Source organism: Polyodon spathula, chromosome 10 (assembly GCF_017654505.1).
Source record: "Polyodon spathula isolate WHYD16114869_AA chromosome 10, ASM1765450v1, whole genome shotgun sequence".
In the NCBI taxonomy this organism is placed as follows: Eukaryota; Metazoa; Chordata; class Actinopteri; order Acipenseriformes; family Polyodontidae; genus Polyodon; species Polyodon spathula.
In genome coordinates this window covers 20,727,818-20,749,986 of record NC_054543.1, presented here as the reverse complement: position 1 = coordinate 20,749,986, position 22,169 = coordinate 20,727,818, and the positions used below count along the sequence as shown (strand labels likewise).

General features: G+C 38.2%; 1 protein-coding gene across 1 annotated transcript in view; it reads right to left on the bottom strand.

The window, feature by feature from the left end:
- The window catches only part of LOC121321510 (synaptic vesicular amine transporter-like), a 36,704-nt gene extending 15,178 nt beyond the window's left edge, over positions 1–21,526 (bottom strand). The window contains exons 1-9 of the mRNA XM_041260494.1: positions 21,330–21,526; positions 20,603–20,769; positions 10,732–11,092; positions 9,486–9,544; positions 9,313–9,396; positions 8,779–8,871; positions 6,508–6,597; positions 5,395–5,438; positions 2,397–2,457 (exon numbers count right to left, since the gene is read on the bottom strand). Of these exons, the coding sequence (XP_041116428.1) occupies positions 2,397–2,457; positions 5,395–5,438; positions 6,508–6,597; positions 8,779–8,871; positions 9,313–9,396; positions 9,486–9,544; positions 10,732–11,092; positions 20,603–20,735 (925 nt within the window). The 5' untranslated portion in view covers positions 20,736–20,769; positions 21,330–21,526. The remainder of the gene's footprint in view (positions 1–2,396; positions 2,458–5,394; positions 5,439–6,507; positions 6,598–8,778; positions 8,872–9,312; positions 9,397–9,485; positions 9,545–10,731; positions 11,093–20,602; positions 20,770–21,329) is intronic.
- Between the last annotated feature and the right edge of the window lie 643 nt (positions 21,527–22,169).

Genomic DNA, 22,169 nt, shown 5'->3' with positions numbered 1-22,169 from the left:
CTATTAGTTATTCTAAATCAGAACTGAACACTATGTACTTTGGGCATCAGAACACCTTCATAAGACTACAAAAGACTGTAGAACTATGAATAATATATAAGAATCACTTTGAAAACCCACAGCATTCATAACATGATTTACTATACTACACAGTAACAGCCTTATTATTAAGACCCAAGTTACTGCAAAAAATAAGAGAATTCTAAAAATGTGTTAATGAAGCTCAGCCAATCCGAAGCATCCAGCAATAATGTTAGATTTACACAATGCAATTAACATGTAGTTGACCCCTATAAGAAACAGAAAAGGCTGTGTGGCAGACAAATTCATGTGTAAAAACAATGACTCCCCAAATAAGAATAATCCTAAAATATAGATGGACCAGTTAGAATCAGATTGAAAAATATTATAGCTCATGTCAAAAGAGTGCATGCAGTATGAGAGTCCACACCAAATGAAAAGGGAATACGCATTCACCTTTCATTACCATTCATATAATTAATGACATTCTTTTACAAACATATTTATTGTAGTTTAATAATAGAATTTTTTCTGTATGAGTTCCTGTGACAGATTGGCCGAGTAGCGATGTTCCCAGATCAGACAGCTGACAGAGAGACACACAGGCAGGTACTACAGGTGAAAGCACAGACAGCTGACAGAGAGACACACAGGGAGGTACTACGGGTGAAAGCACAGGCAGCTGACAGAGAGACACACAGGCAGGTACTACGGGTGAAAGGAGACTGATGCACTGTTTTTATTCAAATCTCGAACACAAATCCAATAAACAAATACCATGCTGGTCTGCCCTGCACTAGTAGCAATTGCTTTTTCTTTCTTTCTTTTTGTTTAGTTTTTCCTCGTCTCTCTCACACACGTTCCTCCTCAAGAAAACCCACCCCGACCAGCAAAAGCTGCTGGTTTTTATACCGGTGACCATCTCCAGATAAGCAATAAATGAATTCATTAATCTGAAGACAGACACCTTCTGCACAGGGTTTTTAATGGTTTTTGCGTGGTCGACAGCAACTCTGCTCATAATTAATCTGCTGCTGACCAAGCATTATCACGAGATGTCTGGCAGAGATGAACTGCTAACAATTGCCTCTGCCAGACCACATCCAAACCAAACAATTACAAACCAAAACATTGTTCTAAATAAACACAAAACAATACATTTAAATCATAACAGTACATTGTGTTTTTAACTAAACACAAAATACAAACACCCTTTTAAATGAACACATTAATAAGAAGGGTTTATCCCTGCTCCCTATTTATGTACAAGGCTCTGGTCTACAGTTACATATTTACATTCTTTTCTCTATTCCAGTTTATATGCTTAGAATACCCTTTGTATCATTTCAGTCAGAATTCCAATGCAGAACTACAAGAAACCAAACCAAGTACACAAACATCCCTCTTTATGCACACTGAAAGCAATAGTTAAAATATAAAATATACACCCCAAACATGTCCTAGACCTGTTAATTGATGAGCCATCGCAGTCTATTAGCTTAACTAAAACATGTTGTTTTTTTGTATTTCAAAGATTTACAGAAATGATGTTAAACTTGTAAGTTAAAACAGAGATTTCCATTTACCGGCAAGTTTCACCCATACTTTAGATCTTAACACAAAACAACAGAACCTGAAACACGACCCCAAAAACTCCAAGCTTTAAGAAAGAAATATATTAAATGTTCCTGGTCATTTCAACTAGAGAGTGAAACTATCCTTACCCCTTCAGGGTCCCAGTAACCAACCAGCTGTGTCCTCTTTTGACTGACATGCTTTGCAGACAATAAAATGCTTTGACCACAAACACCCTGCTGATGAGATTACCTTTCTTTAACCTAGTGTACTACCACATTTCTTTATATGAAAATATATTTTTGCAATAACAGAGCTTCAAACATAAGACCTATATAGTCAACTAAAGTGCACAACAGGTCAATATAATTTATTTGGTTAGATAGAACCCTACAAATGGATTTGGAATTGAGGTCACCTTTCTAGGATACAGGGACATTTGAGTAAACCACCGGCCACTGCTGTCCCATTATTTTCTATGGAGGAGAGACATTCTGTTAAGCAATAACAGAAAAGATTACGCTAATCAACAACCTGTTCAAAAACCACTGCTTACTGATGAAAAGCGTCACATAGACACTTGAGCCCTACTCTGAAAACGTTAACTTGTTTACTGTACTTAGTAGAATAATTATTTCAGGAAAAACAGAGGTAAATAAATAACATTAAAAACAATTGTAGTGTAATAGTGATAATGGCATTGCTGTGGTGTGTTACTCGGTAATAATGGAACTCCCATTATTACTTTGTAAAATGCCACTGCAATGCTATTAAATCCCTTAAATATATAAGAAACCTACCTGCAGCAATGAGGATATAAGGGTCCCGCAAAAGTGCAAAGAGTGATGTTCCCTCCTGGCTCTGTCAAACAGCATTACATAAAATTAGCAGCAAGGACACAGTATCACAAGATGCTCTAAAATAGAATCAGTAGTGAAAGTTCAGTCTGTCAGACACAGACAAGCGCCTGTATTAGCTCATGGCTGTGTCTGAAGATGTGCTCAAGATAAACAGAGCACTGACAAATGAGCAATAACAAAATGCCCAGTATCCGGGATAATGGGATGTCATTGTTAATTATACAGTTACTGGTTCTGTGCATGACTACATGTTTTTGGGGAGACGGTTCCCCCTATTTTTCCATGTAAGATGTTCTGATCAGACACAGTAAGTCTAAGAAGTGTCATTTCAGCCTGATGGCAAATACACATCCTCATGGACCAAGCTGTCAGTCTGTATAGATCTTGTGGTGTTCCCTGTTTTTAATACCCCACACATGCTGGCTTCCCTGCTTATGCACCGCAGATAAAAGGTAGTTCTATTATCCTAAAGGGTTGAGTCTAAAAAGCCGCCACTGGATTTCATTAGAGCATTTTACAGCACTGGGGAATCACCCTGGATTGCATCAACTACCAGTTTGCATTTACCCTGGGACTACACAGCTAAAGCAATCCAGTGCTTTTGAAAAATTTCTGAGCTGTTCTGGCAGGGGTTTACAATAGGTGTTGATCAGATCAACCGCTATGCTTTACACCTCATTAAATCATTCGGCACAGTACTACAGTACTAACCTGTTCAAATGACTATGAAATAAAATGTTAGTTTACCTAGTGTAAACCTGGTTCCCTGAAAGAGAAGATGGCCCCAAAACATCATTATGGGATACACTCCTGCCTACTGGTAGGTGTCACTGAGCTCTTTCTATCAAAGCTGCCTATAAACCCTCTCCCCTCCGTGACCCCCTCGGTCCTGCCTCCCAAAGGTACTTAACCGTCATGCAGGGGAGATTCGCTCTCTTTCACGACGAAACCGTGATGTCGACCGAAGCGACCTCGCAGTTGGTGGCCATCTTCTCTTTCAGGGAACCAGTTCAAAGATGGCCACCAAAACATTGTCATGGGAAACGTGCACCAGAGCTGTCGCAAGGGAGGAAAGAACAGCAGCATATGACAGACGCCAAGTCCTGCCTGACCAAGCACAATGGTGTGAGCGTGCCCACAGAGGGCAATGAGGGATCTACTACATTCAGGTGATAGAACCTGGAAAAAGTATGCGTGGTAGCCCAGCTAGCCGCATCACAAATCTCATCCATGGAAGCACCTCGAAAGAGGGCCCATGACGTAGCCACACCTCTCGTATGAACTTACAGCTATCCGCCCAGGTGGGGGTAAGCCGGCACCATCATACGCAGTCGAGACTGTGTCCGCAATCCAATGCGACAGTCTCTGCTTCGAAAGGGGCTGTCCCAGGGTCCGTGATTCATGGCAGACAAAGAGCTGGTCAGATTGATGCAGCACTCTCGTCCTCTCCACATAACATGTCAATGCCTGTAATGGGCAGAGAAGGTTCAATTTCTTATCCTCCTCCATAGCAAACGATGGAGGATGAAAGGACTCCAGTTCCACAGGCTGATTCAAGTGGAAGGCTATAATCACCTTGGGGAGAAAAGCAGGGTTTGCACGCAGTGACACTCTGCTACAATCATCCCAAATACACATGCAGGAGCTATGCACAGACAACGCCTGCAGCTCACTTTGCGGAGGTGATAGCCAAGAGGAAGGCTATCTTCATGGACAGGTGCTTCAACTCGATGGAGTATATAGGCTCAAACGGGGCCTGCGTGAGAGCCTCCAGTACAATTTCAAGGCTCCACTCAGTAGTTCCAAGAAGAATGCACCTCCTCCGAAAAATTGGGGAAAGCTGGGAAGGGTAAGCAGATCTTGCAGAAACTGCAAAATTACAGGCATGGGACAGGAGATTGAATCATGACCTTTAGTACAGCACCAATCTTCGAAATATTTCCACTTAAAAGCATACAGTGACCTAGGGGTCCCTTTCAGACCCACAACTGGAGCCTGTCCTGCTCCAGGTGCCAAAGTGTGTCTCTCGTCTGACTGAGAAGATCTCGGCGAAGTGTGATTTCCCAGGGTGGGCCGTTCAGTAACTGGCACAAGGATGAAAACCAGATTCTCCAGGGCCACCTGGGGACCACTAGAAGAACTGACGCCTTCTCTAACCAGACCTTTTCGAGAAAGGCCAGGAGCAATGGCAGAGGCGGGAAAGTGTAAAGGAGCACTCTGGGACATCCGTGGGCTAGAGTGTCCACGCTGAGTGGACCACCACAGCAATGGAGGGAGTACCATAGGGGGCAGTGTGTCGCCTCCGCTGAGTAGGTTCTGTTGGGTCCAAATCAGAAGCCTGAAGGCTTGGTGATACAACCCCGGGGACGGTGCTTGTCGCGTTTGGGATGTAACTGGAACACACAGAAATAGAAAAAAAAGGCAAGGAATTTTTAAACCACTGATTCTGGGAAAAGCGGTGAAGGCCAGCTTTCAGCACAAAGTGCAGGGGAACTAGCAGCAGCTTACACAGCACTTTTTAGAAGAAAAAAGATTCAATGCAACACAGTGAGGTCTTACCGTACCAATCGTGAGAAGCAAAAGAGAGCGAACCTCCCCTGCGTGATGGTTAAGTACCCTCAGGAGGCGGGACCGAGGGGGTCACCAAGGGGAGAGGGCCTATCGGCAGCTTTGATAGAAAGAGCTTAGTGACACCTACCAATAGGCAGGAGTGTATACCATAACCAATGTTTTGGTGGCCATCTTTGAATTGAAAGGGAACTGTTTTCATTATGTTTTTTTTTCAATTAACCCCCAAATTGTTTAAATGTATTTATTTATTTTTTAGGTAACCTTTTTACTGTTTTGTAATTAATGAAAAGTAATTTCAGCAAGAGTCTTTATCCTGAAAAAAATTAAAAACAGTTAAGCTTCTGCTGGTTTTGAAAATGCTACTTACTTCAGGTTCTGATTTAGATGGCTGCAGAATAAATAGCTGCAGAGCTGTGGGACAACAAAGATTATTAAATAAAAGGTCATTAAATCAGTCTTACCTGTTGTGCATTTCCAATTGTTACATAGATCTTAGCAAACATGCATTTTCATTAAAAAAGATACATCTGGCAACATACTACATAAGCTAAAGAAAGCTCCCAGTGTGCATTCCTTACTTTCAGGTGTAGTTTGTTAGTGTTTCCCTTCAGTGGTTGAAGCAATTGGTTGGATAATGACAGGAAAGAAGGGGAGGGATCTTTGTCACTCAATGATCTAGTCAGTGTCAAGCACATAAACAGAGCTTTCTCAACCTGGTATAGTATCAAATATCACTCTTTAATGAAAAAAAGATTTCTGCAACCCTTTTGTTACAGTATGAAACGTTGTTTGACTTTCTTTAACTTAAGACGGTATTAGCATGGGGTTAATAACAAGAATTCTCTGGGACCTTCCACATTGTGATGGCTGTGTGGACTTTGTATCCAAGTGTTTGTTAGCAGTGTTTGCCAGCAGATGCAGGCACAGAAATGTGTAACCATTTATAGATGACTTTGTGCAAGATTTAAATGCACATAACATTTTTGTACTTTTACCAGGTGTATACGTGTATAGTGCATTCTGGTATGCCTTTACATGTCAGGACTACACTTACCAGAATGCATTGGCACAGTTAAAAGCCTGAACTGTCCTAGTGTACATGGGGTCATATGGTAACCCTAGGCAAGCCTGCAGTCCTTTCTTCATTCTTTCTGAAGAGCCTGTTTTATACAGCACTCAATGTCTACATCATTCAGAACCACTTCTTTCTCTCTGAAACATAGGTACATCTTGCCTTGTTGTGGATTTTGAGTGCTGTCCATAAAGTTTATTAAAATTAAACTTTGTTGTATTTGACCAAATACTTTGGATCAATCCACAAAATAAGACTCCTGTGAGGTGGGTACCAATCTGCTTGTTCAAAATTGCACATGTGGGATCTCCATGCATGGAGCAATAGACAGGCAAGACAAAAATACAGCTTTTGGTAGCTGTAACAATGAGGTTTCTTTAATTAAATAAATATGATAAACTCACTGACCTCCATCGAGCAGAGCAAATACTGCTAAAATCAGAAAGGGGGCTGTTTTCCCCACAAACTCATACATCACGCTGCCGAAGGGGGGGCCAACTGAAAGAGAAAGCAAAACCAAAATCATGATTCTCAGAACCTAAGCACACAATGGCCCTTCGAAAACAATTGTTGTCTGATTCCCGAATAGAAGAATTGAAACCCAAATTACCCCTACCCCAACCACCCCACTAAGACACCACCTAGCTCATTATCTGCACTTCAAGTGACATTTTCTTCAGGTTGTAAAGAACAGTTTTGTCCATTTATTAAACACAGTTGTAGACATACAACATTTAAACAATTCAACAAGTTTGATTTAAAAAAAATAAAGTGCCACAGAAAATGCTGTTTTGTGTATTCTTCATTCTCTAACATGCAGCACCCTCTAATTGCTTGTTTTGCACTTCAGCCTATGTGTCCTTCTATTGTAGTAATATAGTACAATATCTGTGACACTTACTTTAGCACTTTCTCGCAGTCTTTTTTTTTTAATTTTACATGCAATATAGTTTCTTTGAGGACACTGACTTCATTCCTACATAAATGAATTTTATATTTATATTTATATGTACTGGAAATGAAGCAGCTGACATTTTTACCAGTGGTTTATATAAGGTATTGTAATAATAACAACCTAAATGTGTAAACAAGAAAAGAGAACCATCAAGGGTAGTACACCTTGTACAGATGAGAAATGACCCGGCTCCGAAAGGACGGATTAGTCCTGTAAAGGAGACATCACCTAGATTCCAGACCGAAGCCCTTTCAGAAAACAAGTTTCCAAATTAGACTGTGGTTGAAAATAAACAAATAAATAAAAAAGAACTGCTGAATATGCTTGTGAACAGGCTGGCTCTAGGAGTGACGTCAGGCCAGGAAATTAAACCAAAACATACAGCAACGGCAGGCAAAACTGAGAAGCAGTGGCCCTCGTATTTTATTAAAACACAGAAAATAAAATGTTGAACAAAACAGAACACGGCACTTTGGGCCATAATAAATAGATGAACAAAACGAAGAGATGCTAACAAACGAGACGAATACTAAACAAGCAAGTACCGTGCTGGTCTTCCAGCATGACATAGCAATTGCTATTATTATTATTATTATTATTATTATTATTATTATTATTATTATTATTATTATTATTATTTTCTCCTCACTCTCTCCTATTCTTTCTTCCTGAACACACAACCCAGAGTGAGTAAAACACAGCCTCTTTATGCAGCTGTACCGAGACTCGATTGCTAATCAATCATTCAATTTGGAATCTTGGTACATCTGCACGTGAACTAATTTGTGCACTTCCCCGTGCTCACATACAAATACCCCTTTTAATCTGCACATGAAGTGATTGTGCCATCCTCGTGTCTAAATACAATTATATATTTTAAATCACTTGTACTACACAGACTCATTTATATCCCGTGCAGCAACATCTATACACCGACATTAACACTGCACACACAAAATATAACACAAAATACACACAGGGGTGGGGCACACTGCCACAATGTTGTTTGGGTGTGAATTCCTGCAATTCGCTAGAGCACAGACTGACTTATCTATTTCACCCAAGAACCAGCAAGACAGGTTTGATATTTTAAGATAGATTTTAACTTTTTTTCTAATGTGGCCATTTTGTAGATTCAGAACAGATAGCTGGTAAACAGCTGGTTGTCAACATGTCGGTAAAAGCAAATATTTATATAGGATGCTTTCAAAAGAAAAAAAGAAAAAAGAATGCTTCCTTATAAAAATGACAAGCAAAACAAAAATCATAAAATTCCCAAATGAGCAACACTTGGAATAGTGACAGACAAAAATAAATAAATAATTTTATACATTACAAATCTATTTGTTCATTAACATCATGTTAAAGTAAAGTACAAAAACGCATCATCTTTAGCAGCACGCATCTGAAGGGAGTTCAGTAAAACAGCATGGCAACAAAGCATGAATTACAGACAGAAAGGCTGGTCTACTATTGATCCCTGTATCATTTATATTCATACATGTGACATTTACGATTCACTTCAATTTCTAAGTGAATAGATCTGTGGATCTATACAGATCTAAATACAGCCACTATTTAGATCACTAAACAGGGCTCTGTAAATGCACAGGAGTCTCTTCAGTGTAATTTTGTCCATGTTTTAAGTAATCAAACCATGGTGGTATTTAGATCTTCCTTTGTGTAGTGAATAAATCAAGTGCTCTATGCATCAATATACTGACCCAGCACTCCCATAGCCAGGCCTCCTAATGCAATCCCCATGGCATTCCCTCGTTCCTCGTCATCTGTGTAGACACTGGCCAGCATCCCCATACCTGAAAACAAGCAGTATCCCTTAGAAAAAAAACTTTTTATAATGGGGAGCCATGGCCTGGTGTCAGTCATTATAAATAACTGGTTAATGTACACAAATGTGTATCTGCATTGAAAATATGCATCTCCGCACATTTTTATTGAATTACTAAAAAACAATTTAATTACTTACCATACTCATTTGTATATAGTGTCTGGATAGATGGCATATATACAGTGCATTGTCCAATGTACCAGTCTTGAAACAGAATGACTGGGGATGGGACTTTTATTCCATTCAGACCCCCTTACAGTACTTACTTAATATCCTTTATTAAGGATATTAAGTAGGTTTATTTTCATATAAAGAGAGCATTAGAAATGCTGAGTGTTCATATAAAGAGAGCATTAGAAACGCTGAGTGTTCATATAAAGAGAGCATTAGAAATACTGCGTGTTCTTACCAGCCACTGACGAACAGGAGGAGCCGATTCCCTGCAGGGACCTCGCCAAGAAAAGTAAAGTATAGCTTTCAGAAAAAGCAAACACTGCAAGACAGATAAAACATGCTGTTAGCTTTTTATATCAGAAATCTAAGCTACTGTGCAGTAATAGTTTAAACATGAGAAGTACTTACTGACAGTGGAAAGAAACATAATGCAAAAGCCAGCAAACATAGGAATCTGGTATCCTATTCTGAAAAAAACAAACAAACAAAAGAGTCATCATAATGTATTTACCTAACAGAGGGGGGCTTCTTAAATACTACCAGCCTTTGAGTGTTTATTCACGAGTTCTAGGAAGCTCCAATCTGAACAGAATATAATGCGAGTCAAATGAGTAATTTCAGAGCTACTTCAGATGTGTCAGTATGTTTAGCTGCATAACTTATATTTACTGTGAGTGAAGCATCATTGTTATTCATCTTGAAACATCAACTTTATTATGATTTTATTATAATGCTGCCTAATAAAGGTTACAGTAATAAAACGTTGTATTGTCTTACTCACAGCTCTGCTAAATGTAATATGGTCGGTTTATTTTATTCTATAATAATCTAATTATTGTATTTTCATAATGGTTTTGGAGGAAACTGTCCGTGACACACATTAGTTTAAATGCTTCAATTTATTAGAAGAGACAAGTGACTGCAACGGATTAGCCTGCTTATTCTCAGTGGTTTGTTTCAAAAGGTTATTTACAGTTTTCAAACATCTTACTTAAATGAAGAAATCCTTTTTTGTTCAAACTCTAGATGTGTAATAATTGTGTAACAACATTAGAAGTTTACTTGTGCAAAGCCATGTGAACTGCAGACATCTTTTACCAGTTTTGCTACATGTACAGTGGCTCTCAAAAGTATTCACCCCCCTTGGATTTTTCCATATTCAGTAAAGACGATTTTACAGGGTACTCCACGGTACCCTGTTCAGTCTCATACGCCTGTTAAATGTTAAGTACTATTCATTAAAATCCTGCAGCACAGTAACTGCAAATGACTTTCACCAAGTCTTGCACACACTTCCACGTCGTGATTGCATACAAGAGACATTCGTACATGAATCTGACAAGCCAACTTAGAGTAAAGTCATCAGCCACAGAATGACATGATATTTACAAAATGCGCCATCTTTTTTCTTTTTTTTTTTTTTTTTTACAAATAAATAAATTGGAATATCTTGTCTCCAGCTTTGTAGTCATGTTGCTATTAGTAATATGCATCATTTTTACTAGCATGCCATTTTGTTGCTTTCTATAAGTTAATACACTGTGTGTGTCTCTTACTGTTATAGAGATGTTCTGTGCACCGGATGTGCTGGATTCCAATTTGAATTTAGGATTCACCATTCTAAAACTTTTCAATACAAGTTCAAGGAATCTACCTGTTGGTCAGAGGTCCAATGAAGGGATTAGTTATCAACTGCATGGTGGCTTTTGAAGCAAACAGTAAACCCACTTTCACATTTTCATTTAAAAGGCGCTTGTCCTTTTTCGGACAGTCTGATGGTGCTTCAGTGGCATTGGTGACAAGGCTGCTGGTGGTGGTGTAGGAGAAACGGGCTGCTCTTTGGGATGTCTCCTCAGAGGCGTTGCCAGGCAGCCTGGTGGAGTTGTCATAGTAGGAGATGATGTTTTGAAAGGTGTTAAAGGAGGGCACAGACTCCCGCCCATGACTGGTTGTCTGGTTTTTAACTGGAGAGGCTTTGTGATCTGCTGTGTACAAGTAGCTGGGGATAATGGGCACTGGAAAGACAAGAAAGAGGCGTTATCAGTGACGTGCTTTTACTGTCCAGCATTACCAGCTCTGTTATTAACAATATTATGGACACACATTTCAGTTAGTGCCTTCGGTGTACTGAATTTATTTGGTAGGTCTACCTTTTTCACAACCTTTCACAAATATAGTGACAAACAAATCAGACACTTACCCTTAAAGTAATTGTAACTAACAAAATAATTCCATAAATCTTAGGCATTTTGTACTTCCATAAGCAAATGTGCAGTTTCAAAATAAACATACATTATAGTACATGTGTGTTTGTTGCACTTGCACTTCCTGGGTCATTTAACCTCAGCAGTGTCTTTTGCGTCAAAACATGGTTCTGTCTGAAAGCATGTCAGGCAATAAGGGAAGCAGCTGATTGGTTATTGCCAGGAAAGAAGCCAATGAAGGAGTGTGGACAATTGTCCTCTTTTCGAGAAATGACCCAGGAAGTACAAGACCATCTAAAAGTACAGTCCTTAACCTAGTGTTGTGCCAGGTGTCACGTTTTAAAACGAAAGTACATGCTTGCTATATACTGTGTGTTTCTTTCAAAACTGCTCTTTTAAGACCTATATAGTGACTATTTTGGTATTCCTATGGGTGTGGGAATTATATACCCATATCCATACTCCAGTACTTTCAAAGATTTTGTAAAAAATGCTTTCCCTCAGTTAACTGCTTCTGTTAATTCTAATAATCTTCTGACTGATAAACAACCTGGCCTTTGGGCAAAGCATTCTACTATTGACAAATTACTTTGCCGGGAGCATGGATAAGGGACAACTAGTCAGTGGTGTTTTTACAGATCTTACTGAAGCATTTAATTTAGTACACCACAGACTACTCTGCTAGCATAGCTCAGTGGTTTTGGCTTTGGTCCATCAGCCTTTATCTGGATCTCTGATTATTGGGACAGTAGGGTCCATGCTGTCTCAATACAAAGCTGCCCATCTGTCTGGAAACCTCTTACGATGGGAGTAGCCCAGGGTTCTGTCTTATGACCTGTTTTTGATTTTATCAATGACTTGCCCCAGGTCTGTAAAGACAGCTGCAAGGTAAGCAGTTGTGGGAGGGTGTTTTCCAACTCAGGAGGCAGTGGAAAAAGGAATTGATAAAGTGGGGTGCATTTGACCTTGTGTAGAGAATATATTGGAATCAATAAATGGAACCTTACTAACATAGCGATTGGTATTGTGCACACTCATTTACAGATATCAAATTAGTTTCTTTGCAATACTAACACTCATTTGCTTAGCTAATAACATCTAGGTCTTAAATACCACTTGTCCCATTTTCGTGAAACTATTAATTGCCATTTCTTAGTCAACACTACTCTGTGATGATATAGATCACATGCATCAGCTTTGTTCCTGTGACAAAGATCGAATGACGCTTGGTGCTAAGTAAAGGGAACAGAGTAAATTGGACTAAAAGGCATGACACTTTATTCCCGTGGGTAGGAGGAAGTTGGCTGGCTGGAAAAGGGGTGGAGCTACGGTATCCAAACTCAATGACCCGGACAGGAAATAGTGTGGCATCCGTGGGGTCATGAGGGGGGTATAAATAGTGGCGTAGCAAAGTAATCTGTTCCTTTGTTTAAATGGTTGGATTTGCCCTTGAAGAAATACCGTATTTGCTGAAAACCGTGAGTGTTTGTTTTGTGTTTGTTAGTGTCCGCTGTAACTGTTGTTTGTCTCAATAGACTACCAGTAACACGATCCAGAGCTGTAGTGCAAGCCAGCATCAATCCGGTCATCATTTTCACCCCAGCATTTCACGGAGAACTGTAATCACCACTAGCACCTAATATCACTCGCTGTCTTGTGCTTGTGTTTAGTGTTGGTGTGTGTAAAACCTGGACTTCTGGTTGCGGGTCAAACCCGGGGATTACAGTTACAAGTGGTACACGCCGCTGTATCACTCCAGCATTTATTATTTACAGGTGTTTGCCTTCGGGCTCTGGACATTGTCATTATTCAATAAACACCCCATACATATGTAAGCATCATACCTGTTCTAATTTGACAGCACTAACATCCACGATATTCACTACAAGACGTGGCCTTTGTTTTTTGGGGGGTTTCTTTGTGAACAGGTAACCAGTCATTTTTTTATATAGGTTATTATCTATTAAACAAGAAAGTTCAAACTCGAGTTATGAGCTCTGTACCAGACAAGCATCAAGGATCAACCTGCAAACCACTTGCTCTATTTATTTTAGCTTCACTCATTTTATGGAAAGGTTTTTGTCTGCCCCTCAATGTGCAACAGAGGTTTAAATTGATTAGTCGACCTTCTGGGTTAAGGGCAGAACCATAAAGAGGGTTAATTGTTAATAAAATACAGATCATGGTTTTGTTGAGTCAATACTTGCCCTCCTCTAGCCAGCCCTAACCTTGTTAGCTGCACACCAATTGCTGTTTCAAATAGCTGCTAAGTTGCCTGGAGCTACAGCCCACATTGCTGCTGTGACTAGCATTGTGAACTACTTAGCCACCCCCAGTGTAAGCTTTCCACGCTGCTCATTCCCTGTGTTTATTGTTTGCAGACGAAAATCTTTGAATATCCTTCTTAGGATTCACACTGGAACCCTTAAGCGCAAGCTTGTGCAGCTGTAAGGTAAAAACGTTGTCGCTAGTGCCTTCTTTAGTAACAAATGCTTGTCTGCTTGTGTCTGCTAGTTTTACCCGTTTTGAAGTGATGGAAGAAGACTGTATGTACGTTTGTCACACTTTACAAACTGCTTAATATTATGTTAATGTCACTCTCAGCTTATTATCACCACTTTGAAAACAACTGATCAGAATAATACAGGAGTCAACAGGGACAAGCTCCTGATAATATCACTTTTGTTATTATCACACTGTATCAGTCTGATTTCCACCCCACAAAAAACATAAGATCAGAAGCTTCAGTAAAACGCAGCATACAGAACATGGCAATGTTACAGCTTTCGTATCTTTTTATATTCCATTGTAGGCTTTATTTATAGTATTGTACATAGATTGAAATCGAATGACATATACCTACACCTTATGTGATGGCAGTAAAAAATATCAAAAGAAGAATACTGATTAACTATACTGTGCTGAAATTAGTATGCGCATTCTTCAAGCAGGTAAGTAAATACAGCATAGCGAGCTCGGGAGACATCGTCCAGCATGCAATTGTAGTGATGGCTTTCTGCATGCGGTATTAATGATGTTATTAATTGTAAGTTTTACATTGTATGTGTGTCTTTTATAGTTTAGTTCTTTCTAATCATTGTTTAAATTATGTGAATGTGTTTTTATAGTCGTTTTAATGTGCTTTCTAATTCAGTTGCTTTAATATGCTTTTATATTAAGGTTCTATACAGTATTCTGTAAGTTTTTAATTATTTCATTTACCATTTGGCAAAACCAACTGCATGCAGTTTTGCACAGCCTAACACGACTCAAAGTCACAGATGATCGTCTGAGCTAAACGCCAAAAGGCAGGAAATTACCAGAGACAGTGTGAGATGGGGGAGGGGAACTGAAAGACAAGATGGATGCGCCCTGCTAGGTACAACGTGGTATGCAGCCCCCCCTTTTCACCTGCAGAGGGAATGTGCAATGATAGAGTGGAAACCCCTATTTTTGGACAGAAGTAAAACAAATGGGAGTGGAGTCAACAGTTGTTTACAAAGGTATAAATACCCAAAATGGTTAAGTGTTGTCAGTCTTTCCATCTCTTTCGAATTGACTCCATGGATATCCGTGCTTTCCGATACAAACGTATGCACTGAGCTGTACTGAGGTCTCGTCCGAAGTCAGTTTAAATCTCGTGCTTATATGATTGTATTGGAGGTATATCTTTCTTGTATATAAAGTGTTTTTGAATCAAAAACCATTTGTCAGCTTAATTCTTTCACTACACAAATCTTTCACTACGCTTTGTTGTTACTGCAGAATTAAAACAAGTCTTCTTCTCAGATGAACCTTGTAAAAACAGATGTAAGAAATCAATTGTCTACAGACATTCCAACTATCAAGACTGCTAAAAACAGCACCAGCTTCAGACCAACCATCCAGTCTGTAAATGTGTCCATGTATGACCATGAGAAGTAAATGCGAGTACACAAAACTATTTTATAATGTATTTGTATTTATTGTTTCTATTTGTTTTTTTAAATGATGTCAGTAAAAAAATAGTGTCAGTAAAATAAAAAAAGGCCACTGTAAATCTGTATGTCAGTAAAAACAAAATGGCAACCCTGATTTCAGTACACCACAATGTTCAGGTGTGCTTGTTTATTTTACTTTATATATATATATATATATATATATATATATATATATATATATATATATATATATATATATATATATATATATATATACATATATTAGTCATAACCCTCCTATATATAAGTATCATGGGTATTTGTTTTTTTTTTAAATTGGATAACAATCAATATGTTACATATTTATTCAGTAAATCATGAAAGGTGATTATCAAGCTCCGTTCAGAGCAGTGTGTGAAATTTTCATAATATTTAATAACTATAATTCGGCATAATTTACCGTTTTTGATCAAAAACATGAATAATAACTTAAAAACGAAAATGATACCTCTTGCAAATTTGTGGGGCATGAGTTAAGCTAATACATACAACTAGATCATATATTTGTTGTTATTCATATAGAAAACTGGGGTCCAGAAGTGTATGTTTGCCTAAGGCACCGTGATTGCCCTGGGTGCCAGTGACTGTAAAAACATGTTTTAATGACACTACTGCAAATGCATTATGGTTTTCTTGTTTGAGATTTACCATATTGTGTGGGAGTAAAAACTTTTTTTTTTTTTTTTAAATATCATGTTACCATTTAAAATAATTTAGATTCAGATTTAAAGTCTGTAAATTACATACAAATCTATAATATACTTAAAACTACAAAATGCCCATGACCCCAAGTCTGGCTGTGCATTTCTTTCCTTCACAGACTTCACAGAGTGACAGCACACATATCTTGTTTTTTCCCTTGATTTTCTCCCAATTTGGAATGCACAATTATTCAACCCAGCTCACTGCTGCAAACCCCACACTAACTCCGGAGAGATGAGCAATCGCGTCCTTCCAAACGTGTGCTGTCAGCCATCTGCTTTTTTTTGCAATGCAAGCCCATCGTGAACCACTACAAAACTACAGCATCAGAGGACCACGCAGTTCTGAGTCGCACATAGGCAAGCCTGCAGGCACCCGGCCAGCCTCAGGGGATGCTGATGCGAGGTGAACCAAGGTCTCCCCAGCTGACCTACCCCGCCCAGGCAGCACTTGGCCAATTGTGCGTCACCCCCTGGAAACCCCCAGCCATGGTCAACAGTGACATAGCCTGGATTCAAACTGGTGACCTCAAAGCTATAGGGTGCTTCCTGCACTCCAAGCAGAGTACCTTTACTGGATGCGCCACTCAGGAGCCCCTGACATGCTTATTTTAATACACTTCAAGGATCTAATTAACATTTTTTTATCTTTACACAGCTATACATAACCTTTTCCACCCTAGACACCACATACAGTAAAAGTTGAACCACCCAGTCACTGGTTTTCACCATAACAACACCTGTTTAAAACACCATTTAATTATACTTATGCACAAATCAGAAACTAATGCCACAAGATATGGGCAGTCATACAGAGGAGAACATCTTGCTGAAGAAGCTAAGTCAACGAAGACAGCTCTTAATGAAACTCAACATACTTGTAGAGATTGAGATGAACTAGGGAACAGTACTTAAACTCTGTAACACTATTTTTTCAATGTTTTATTCCCACCATGGCCATTAAGTGATTATGGGGTGTTAAGACAAGTTTGAATAAAATCAAACTGAAAAATCTGAATGGCCTAGCGGTAGTAAATTAGGTATGACTAGGTTTTTTTTTTAATTATTATTATTGCCAGAAGTTACTGTTCTGTGCAACTTGTTTGACCAAAATCTTTGTCATTATCTCTGAATATTTTTTAACAAGAAATACATTCACAAGTAGAACGGTGTGACAAAGTGCCCGCCCCTGTGTATATTATTTGTTACGTGTTGCGTGTGGTGTGTTTAAATGTTGGTGTATAGACATTGGTACACGGGATATAAACGGGTCTGTGTAACACGAGTGTTTAAAAATGTATATGTGTATTTAGGCAAGAGGATTGCACAGCACTTCACGTGCAAGTAAAATGTAGTAATATGTGAGCACTGGGAATTGCACTTTATTAATTCACGTGCTGGGATTCAAGTGAATAATTAATTGGTAATTGAATCCCAGCACAACAGTATATATAGATGCACGTTGTCACATACTCGGGGTTGGGTGTTCGGGAGTGGAGAACGGGGGAGAGAGAGAGAGAGAAAGAGAGAAAGAGAGAAAGAGAGAAAGAGATAAGCATAATTCTAAGTCTCAATTGTTTTGGTGTAGCGTTCGTCCACTCTGTGTTTTGTCAGTGTATTCGTTTTGTTTGTCTATTTATTTTGGCCTCATGTGCCATGTCCTGTTTTTGTATTGTTACAAACCTTTTATTTTCTGCCTGTTCATTATTAAACTGCGCATCAGCGCCTTCACCATTTTAACAGCTGTTTGCAGAGCCAGTTTCTGTTTCTGGTCTGTCGTCACCCACTTCGGCTGTCCTTGTGACAAACGGTATTCTAAAATGTTCTCCTTTTTCTATGAAAGCAGTTTCCTCTTTAAAAATATGCTAAGTATTTTAATGAGCAATCCATCTCAAATTCACTAGTAGTCTAAATATCATACTGTGGCAGAGCAAAGCTCCGCCCTTTTTAAATTGGCAGGGATGGGGTTAATTTCCCCTACCTGCCTGGGTTTATTATGTTCAGGTGGCTGGGGTTGATTAGTTGATTAGGTTAATTAACAATCAATCAGCGCCCAGCCACCTGACATAAAATGAGGCCTCTGCTTCTCATTTGGGAAGAGGGAGCTGAGGAAGCAGGTTGGTGTTTGTGGTGTTTGTGGTGTTTGTGGTGTTTGTGGTGTTTGTGGTGTTTGTGGTGTTTGTGGTGTTTGTGAATTCTACATCCAGTGAAGGCTTTGCCCAGCCTGGAAACCTTTATTTTTGTAAGTTTGTTTTTTGTACTGTTTTTTTTTTGTTTAAATCCCTTAATTTTGCCCTTGTGCACTTTTATTTGTGTGTATTTATAATAAAATAATTATTTTTTTGAACTACAGACTGTCTCTGGGCCTCTATCCACTCACCAGCCTGCCACACATAAATTTACCAATAATTCTGAATGGCTGAGTGGAGCATTTGTTCTCGTTTTACCCACAGCACTTGGGGAGAGACTGTTCATTAACACCGCTTGCATATTTTTATAAAGGAGGAGATTTTTTAATGAGAAAATAGTCTGAGTGAAGTTAGCCAGCAACAAACTGAATCCCCAGTTGTACCGTTTCCCTAGACAAAGGAGAACATTTCAGCGCACCATTCCATTTGTGAGAGGTCTTGCTCATTAAAACATTTACAATATGTTTGAAGAGGATACTATTATCTATTCAGAGATAACAAGATATTTAGTAAGCAAAGGGTCTGAGTGAGGAAAAATGGGCAGTACAATTCCCACCATTAGTCTTGTTGTAAATCATTTGTTGTTTCCTTACTTTGTACCAGTACTGTATATTTTATTTTATTCATGATGTTAGGGTGCCTAGAGCTGAAATAATGAAGGTCCTGTATATAGTAGGCAGTCTCTCAGTTGGTCAGGTGCGTCTCAGCATCCAAAATCACACGTGATTATTACTACCAGCAGCAAGAAAGTGTACCTTTAGCAGCTTTCACCACAGCTCATTATTTATATTATATACAATGGAGGTAATATGATATATACACTAATTAACATTTTGCAGGAAATACCAGGAGTTGATGCTTTCATAATTATAAGGCAGATGTTTGTATGTTGTAGCCTAATATGTAAAACCAGATGTAAGCTGTTGACACCTCTTTTGCATTCTCATTTTAATAACAGAGACATTATTATGATAGTCACCATAGAGAAATTTACAATTACCATGAATCATTATCATTTGCAATTACTGTAATAATTATAATTGAATATGCATAACAGTTCCAAATGTCTCGATAAGAACTCTATTTCTTGTTGCAATATGTAATAATGTTTTAAATTTAGTACTCTCGTGATATGCAAATTTCAATTCAGTGTTTTCCCTGATATCCTTACACAGAACAAGATCTCTAATGTGTACATTTCACAAAACAAAGGTAGTACTATGCATATTCAAATTCTGAAGCAAGAATACAGACGGCCAGCAAATCAAACCTGAAAACAGCCAGTGCCTATATACCTAAGCATAATGAGAAGCACTTGCTCCAAATTAATCCCAGTACACTCTTCATCTCATTGCACAGAAGAAGTCAAATACTTAAGTCTGTCCAATATTAAACCAATAGGGACAGCTGCAAGAAGCTTTTCTACAGATCGGTGTGGTTTTGTATACAGTGTCAGCAATCCCAATCAACATGCCCAACAATCATGACATACCTACTGTATAATTCATTAGTGCATGCTATTGACATTCTTCCAAAGCATAGCCTTCCACACACTCCACTTTTTCCAAAATACCTTTAATGAGTTTGTTTACGTTCTCCAAATGTTAGCTGGAGGTTTCCCTGATTGAAATTCACTCCACAGCAAAGGGGGTAGGTGATTTTTTTACTATGCACAGTAGTAGAGGGTATTAAATTGCTTTATAAAATGGCAGGAAGCAGAACAAACTTGAAAATGCCCCCCATACCCACCCCCATTTCCAGATATGCTAAACTAGCAAGTTAAATCTTAATATAAATGACATTTTAATTACATTCTTTGCATGACAGATATACCGGCAGACATCAACTCCATAACGATAACATTATCGTAATCTTCAAAACAAAAGTGTAAAAATGTTCCAGAACAACAACGATGACGAACGATATATATATATATATATATATATATATATATATATATATATATATATATATATATATATATATATTATATATATATTAAGTATACTTAATGAATTCATTATTGTATATACATAGAAAATCCTAGGATAGTTAATAAATATTAAATAAATCATGGCTTGTTATCGCCTATATAACATTTAACAGTATAATAAATAAAGTAAATAAATAAATACATGAATTAACTTGGTTTCTTGAATCAACAACCCTATAGTACTAGCATAAAGATACACTTTACCAGTGAAACCATTTTGGCACGAAGACAGCTTTTTAGTTACACAATACAAAAGCTTAATAGGGAATTTCTTAAATAAAATATAACTATTTCTCTATCTTTATTCCTTATGTTACTTTCCTGTCAGCTGTCTATTTTGTGTTTTTACCGGCTGTAGAGATGCATAATACCAGTAAGAAATACAAAAAGGCTTCTGCCAGTAAGATGTTCTTCTGGTTCTAGTCACACATTTTCAAGTAGTTTCATCGCATACATACCGACTACAGTGAGAAGCATGTTGTCCAGCAGAAGTGCAACGAACACGATTAGAAGAATTAGCCTCCTCGATTGCCTGCCTTCTCTTAACCACCCCAAAACACTGAACTCCCTGAAGGTTTGCAGTGCGCCCATTTTCCACAGGAATCCACAGAGTAACGCTTTCACTCTGTAATGAGAACGCGTAAAACAGAAACAGGTCACTTGGTGCTTCCATCCCCAGAGCGCACATCTGCCTGCAAGATAATGTACACTGCTAACTTGCGTGGCTATGTCGCGTTTCTGCCATTACCTAATAAGCACTGAAGACTGACAGAATTCAGATAAAAATATAATTCAGATAAAATATTAATTATTGAACGCTTAAGATATTATTTTAAATGATATATGTGTGTTTTGGTATCATAAACAGTTGTTTTAATTCGCTGTGCTTAAAAAAAATATGCATCTTTACCAGTCCGTGTGACATATTCAAGGCGTTGATTCTCAAAATATCTGACATCATGCTTTCTTGTAAATGGCAATACTTTTGATAGCCAAATTAATAAACAGTGATCATATATCAAATTAATAATCCTTACTGTTTTTTTTTTTTTTTTTTTTTTCTATTTATTTTTATAAGGAAAATGGTGTGGTTTGCATGCAAAAAAAAAATATGGCTAACCAAAAGCAAATTATAAAGTTGCAGAATAACGAGATAAACTGAAGAAAACAAAATATAAATCTTACTTTGAATACAATCCACGTACATTTAAAGTAGCTCTTGATTCCTAACACTCCAGGAGACACAGGACGGTATAGCTGTGTGCAGGTTCCCTAACATGTCTTGCATCTGACGTCATAGAATCATTATCAATCATGTTTAAAAGATGGAATATCATGGCACATGACCAGTTCTATGTGTACATAAACACGTGTTTTGCTGCATAACATCTAGTAAATCAAGCAAATAAGTTACTACTGTACTGCTACTGTGCGCTCTGAAATAAACGTGTGGCTCTATAGCTTCAGACTCGCTCCTCAGAGCTGCTGTTGAAAAGCTGGATTATTATTAATGAGACACTTGTTGCTGAAATGGTTATTACTGTCACCCTGACCTACTCAGTTTACATCAGCATCTCAACAAGGGACTGTATGCTTGCGTACATGCAAACATATAGACAGCTACTTACTAACGAGACAGCGTTACCGAATGTAGCAGGTGAGACCATGTTATTAATTGTTATCAATAATCGAATTATTGTCGCGGCGTTCTTAACAGTTAGTTCTTAACAATAACATAGTAGTTTTGTTTTACGTAAACTGTCTGAATTATGTTTGTTTTTCTCTCATTTTTCTATAGGAGACGCGTTGGCCACTGTTTTGTTTCAGCTTTTAATTTGGTTATTTATTTATTTTTTGTTTCTCTGTAATCTTGCTTTCGTTTGATTTTTGGTCCCTGTGCTTTTAGTGTACATTGTTTGCTTTGATTCGCGTCTTTTAAACACTGTATCTTGTATGTGTTATTATGCCTGGTACCACAAGTTAAAAAATAAATAAAATAAATAAAAAATTGGGTAACACCTCTGT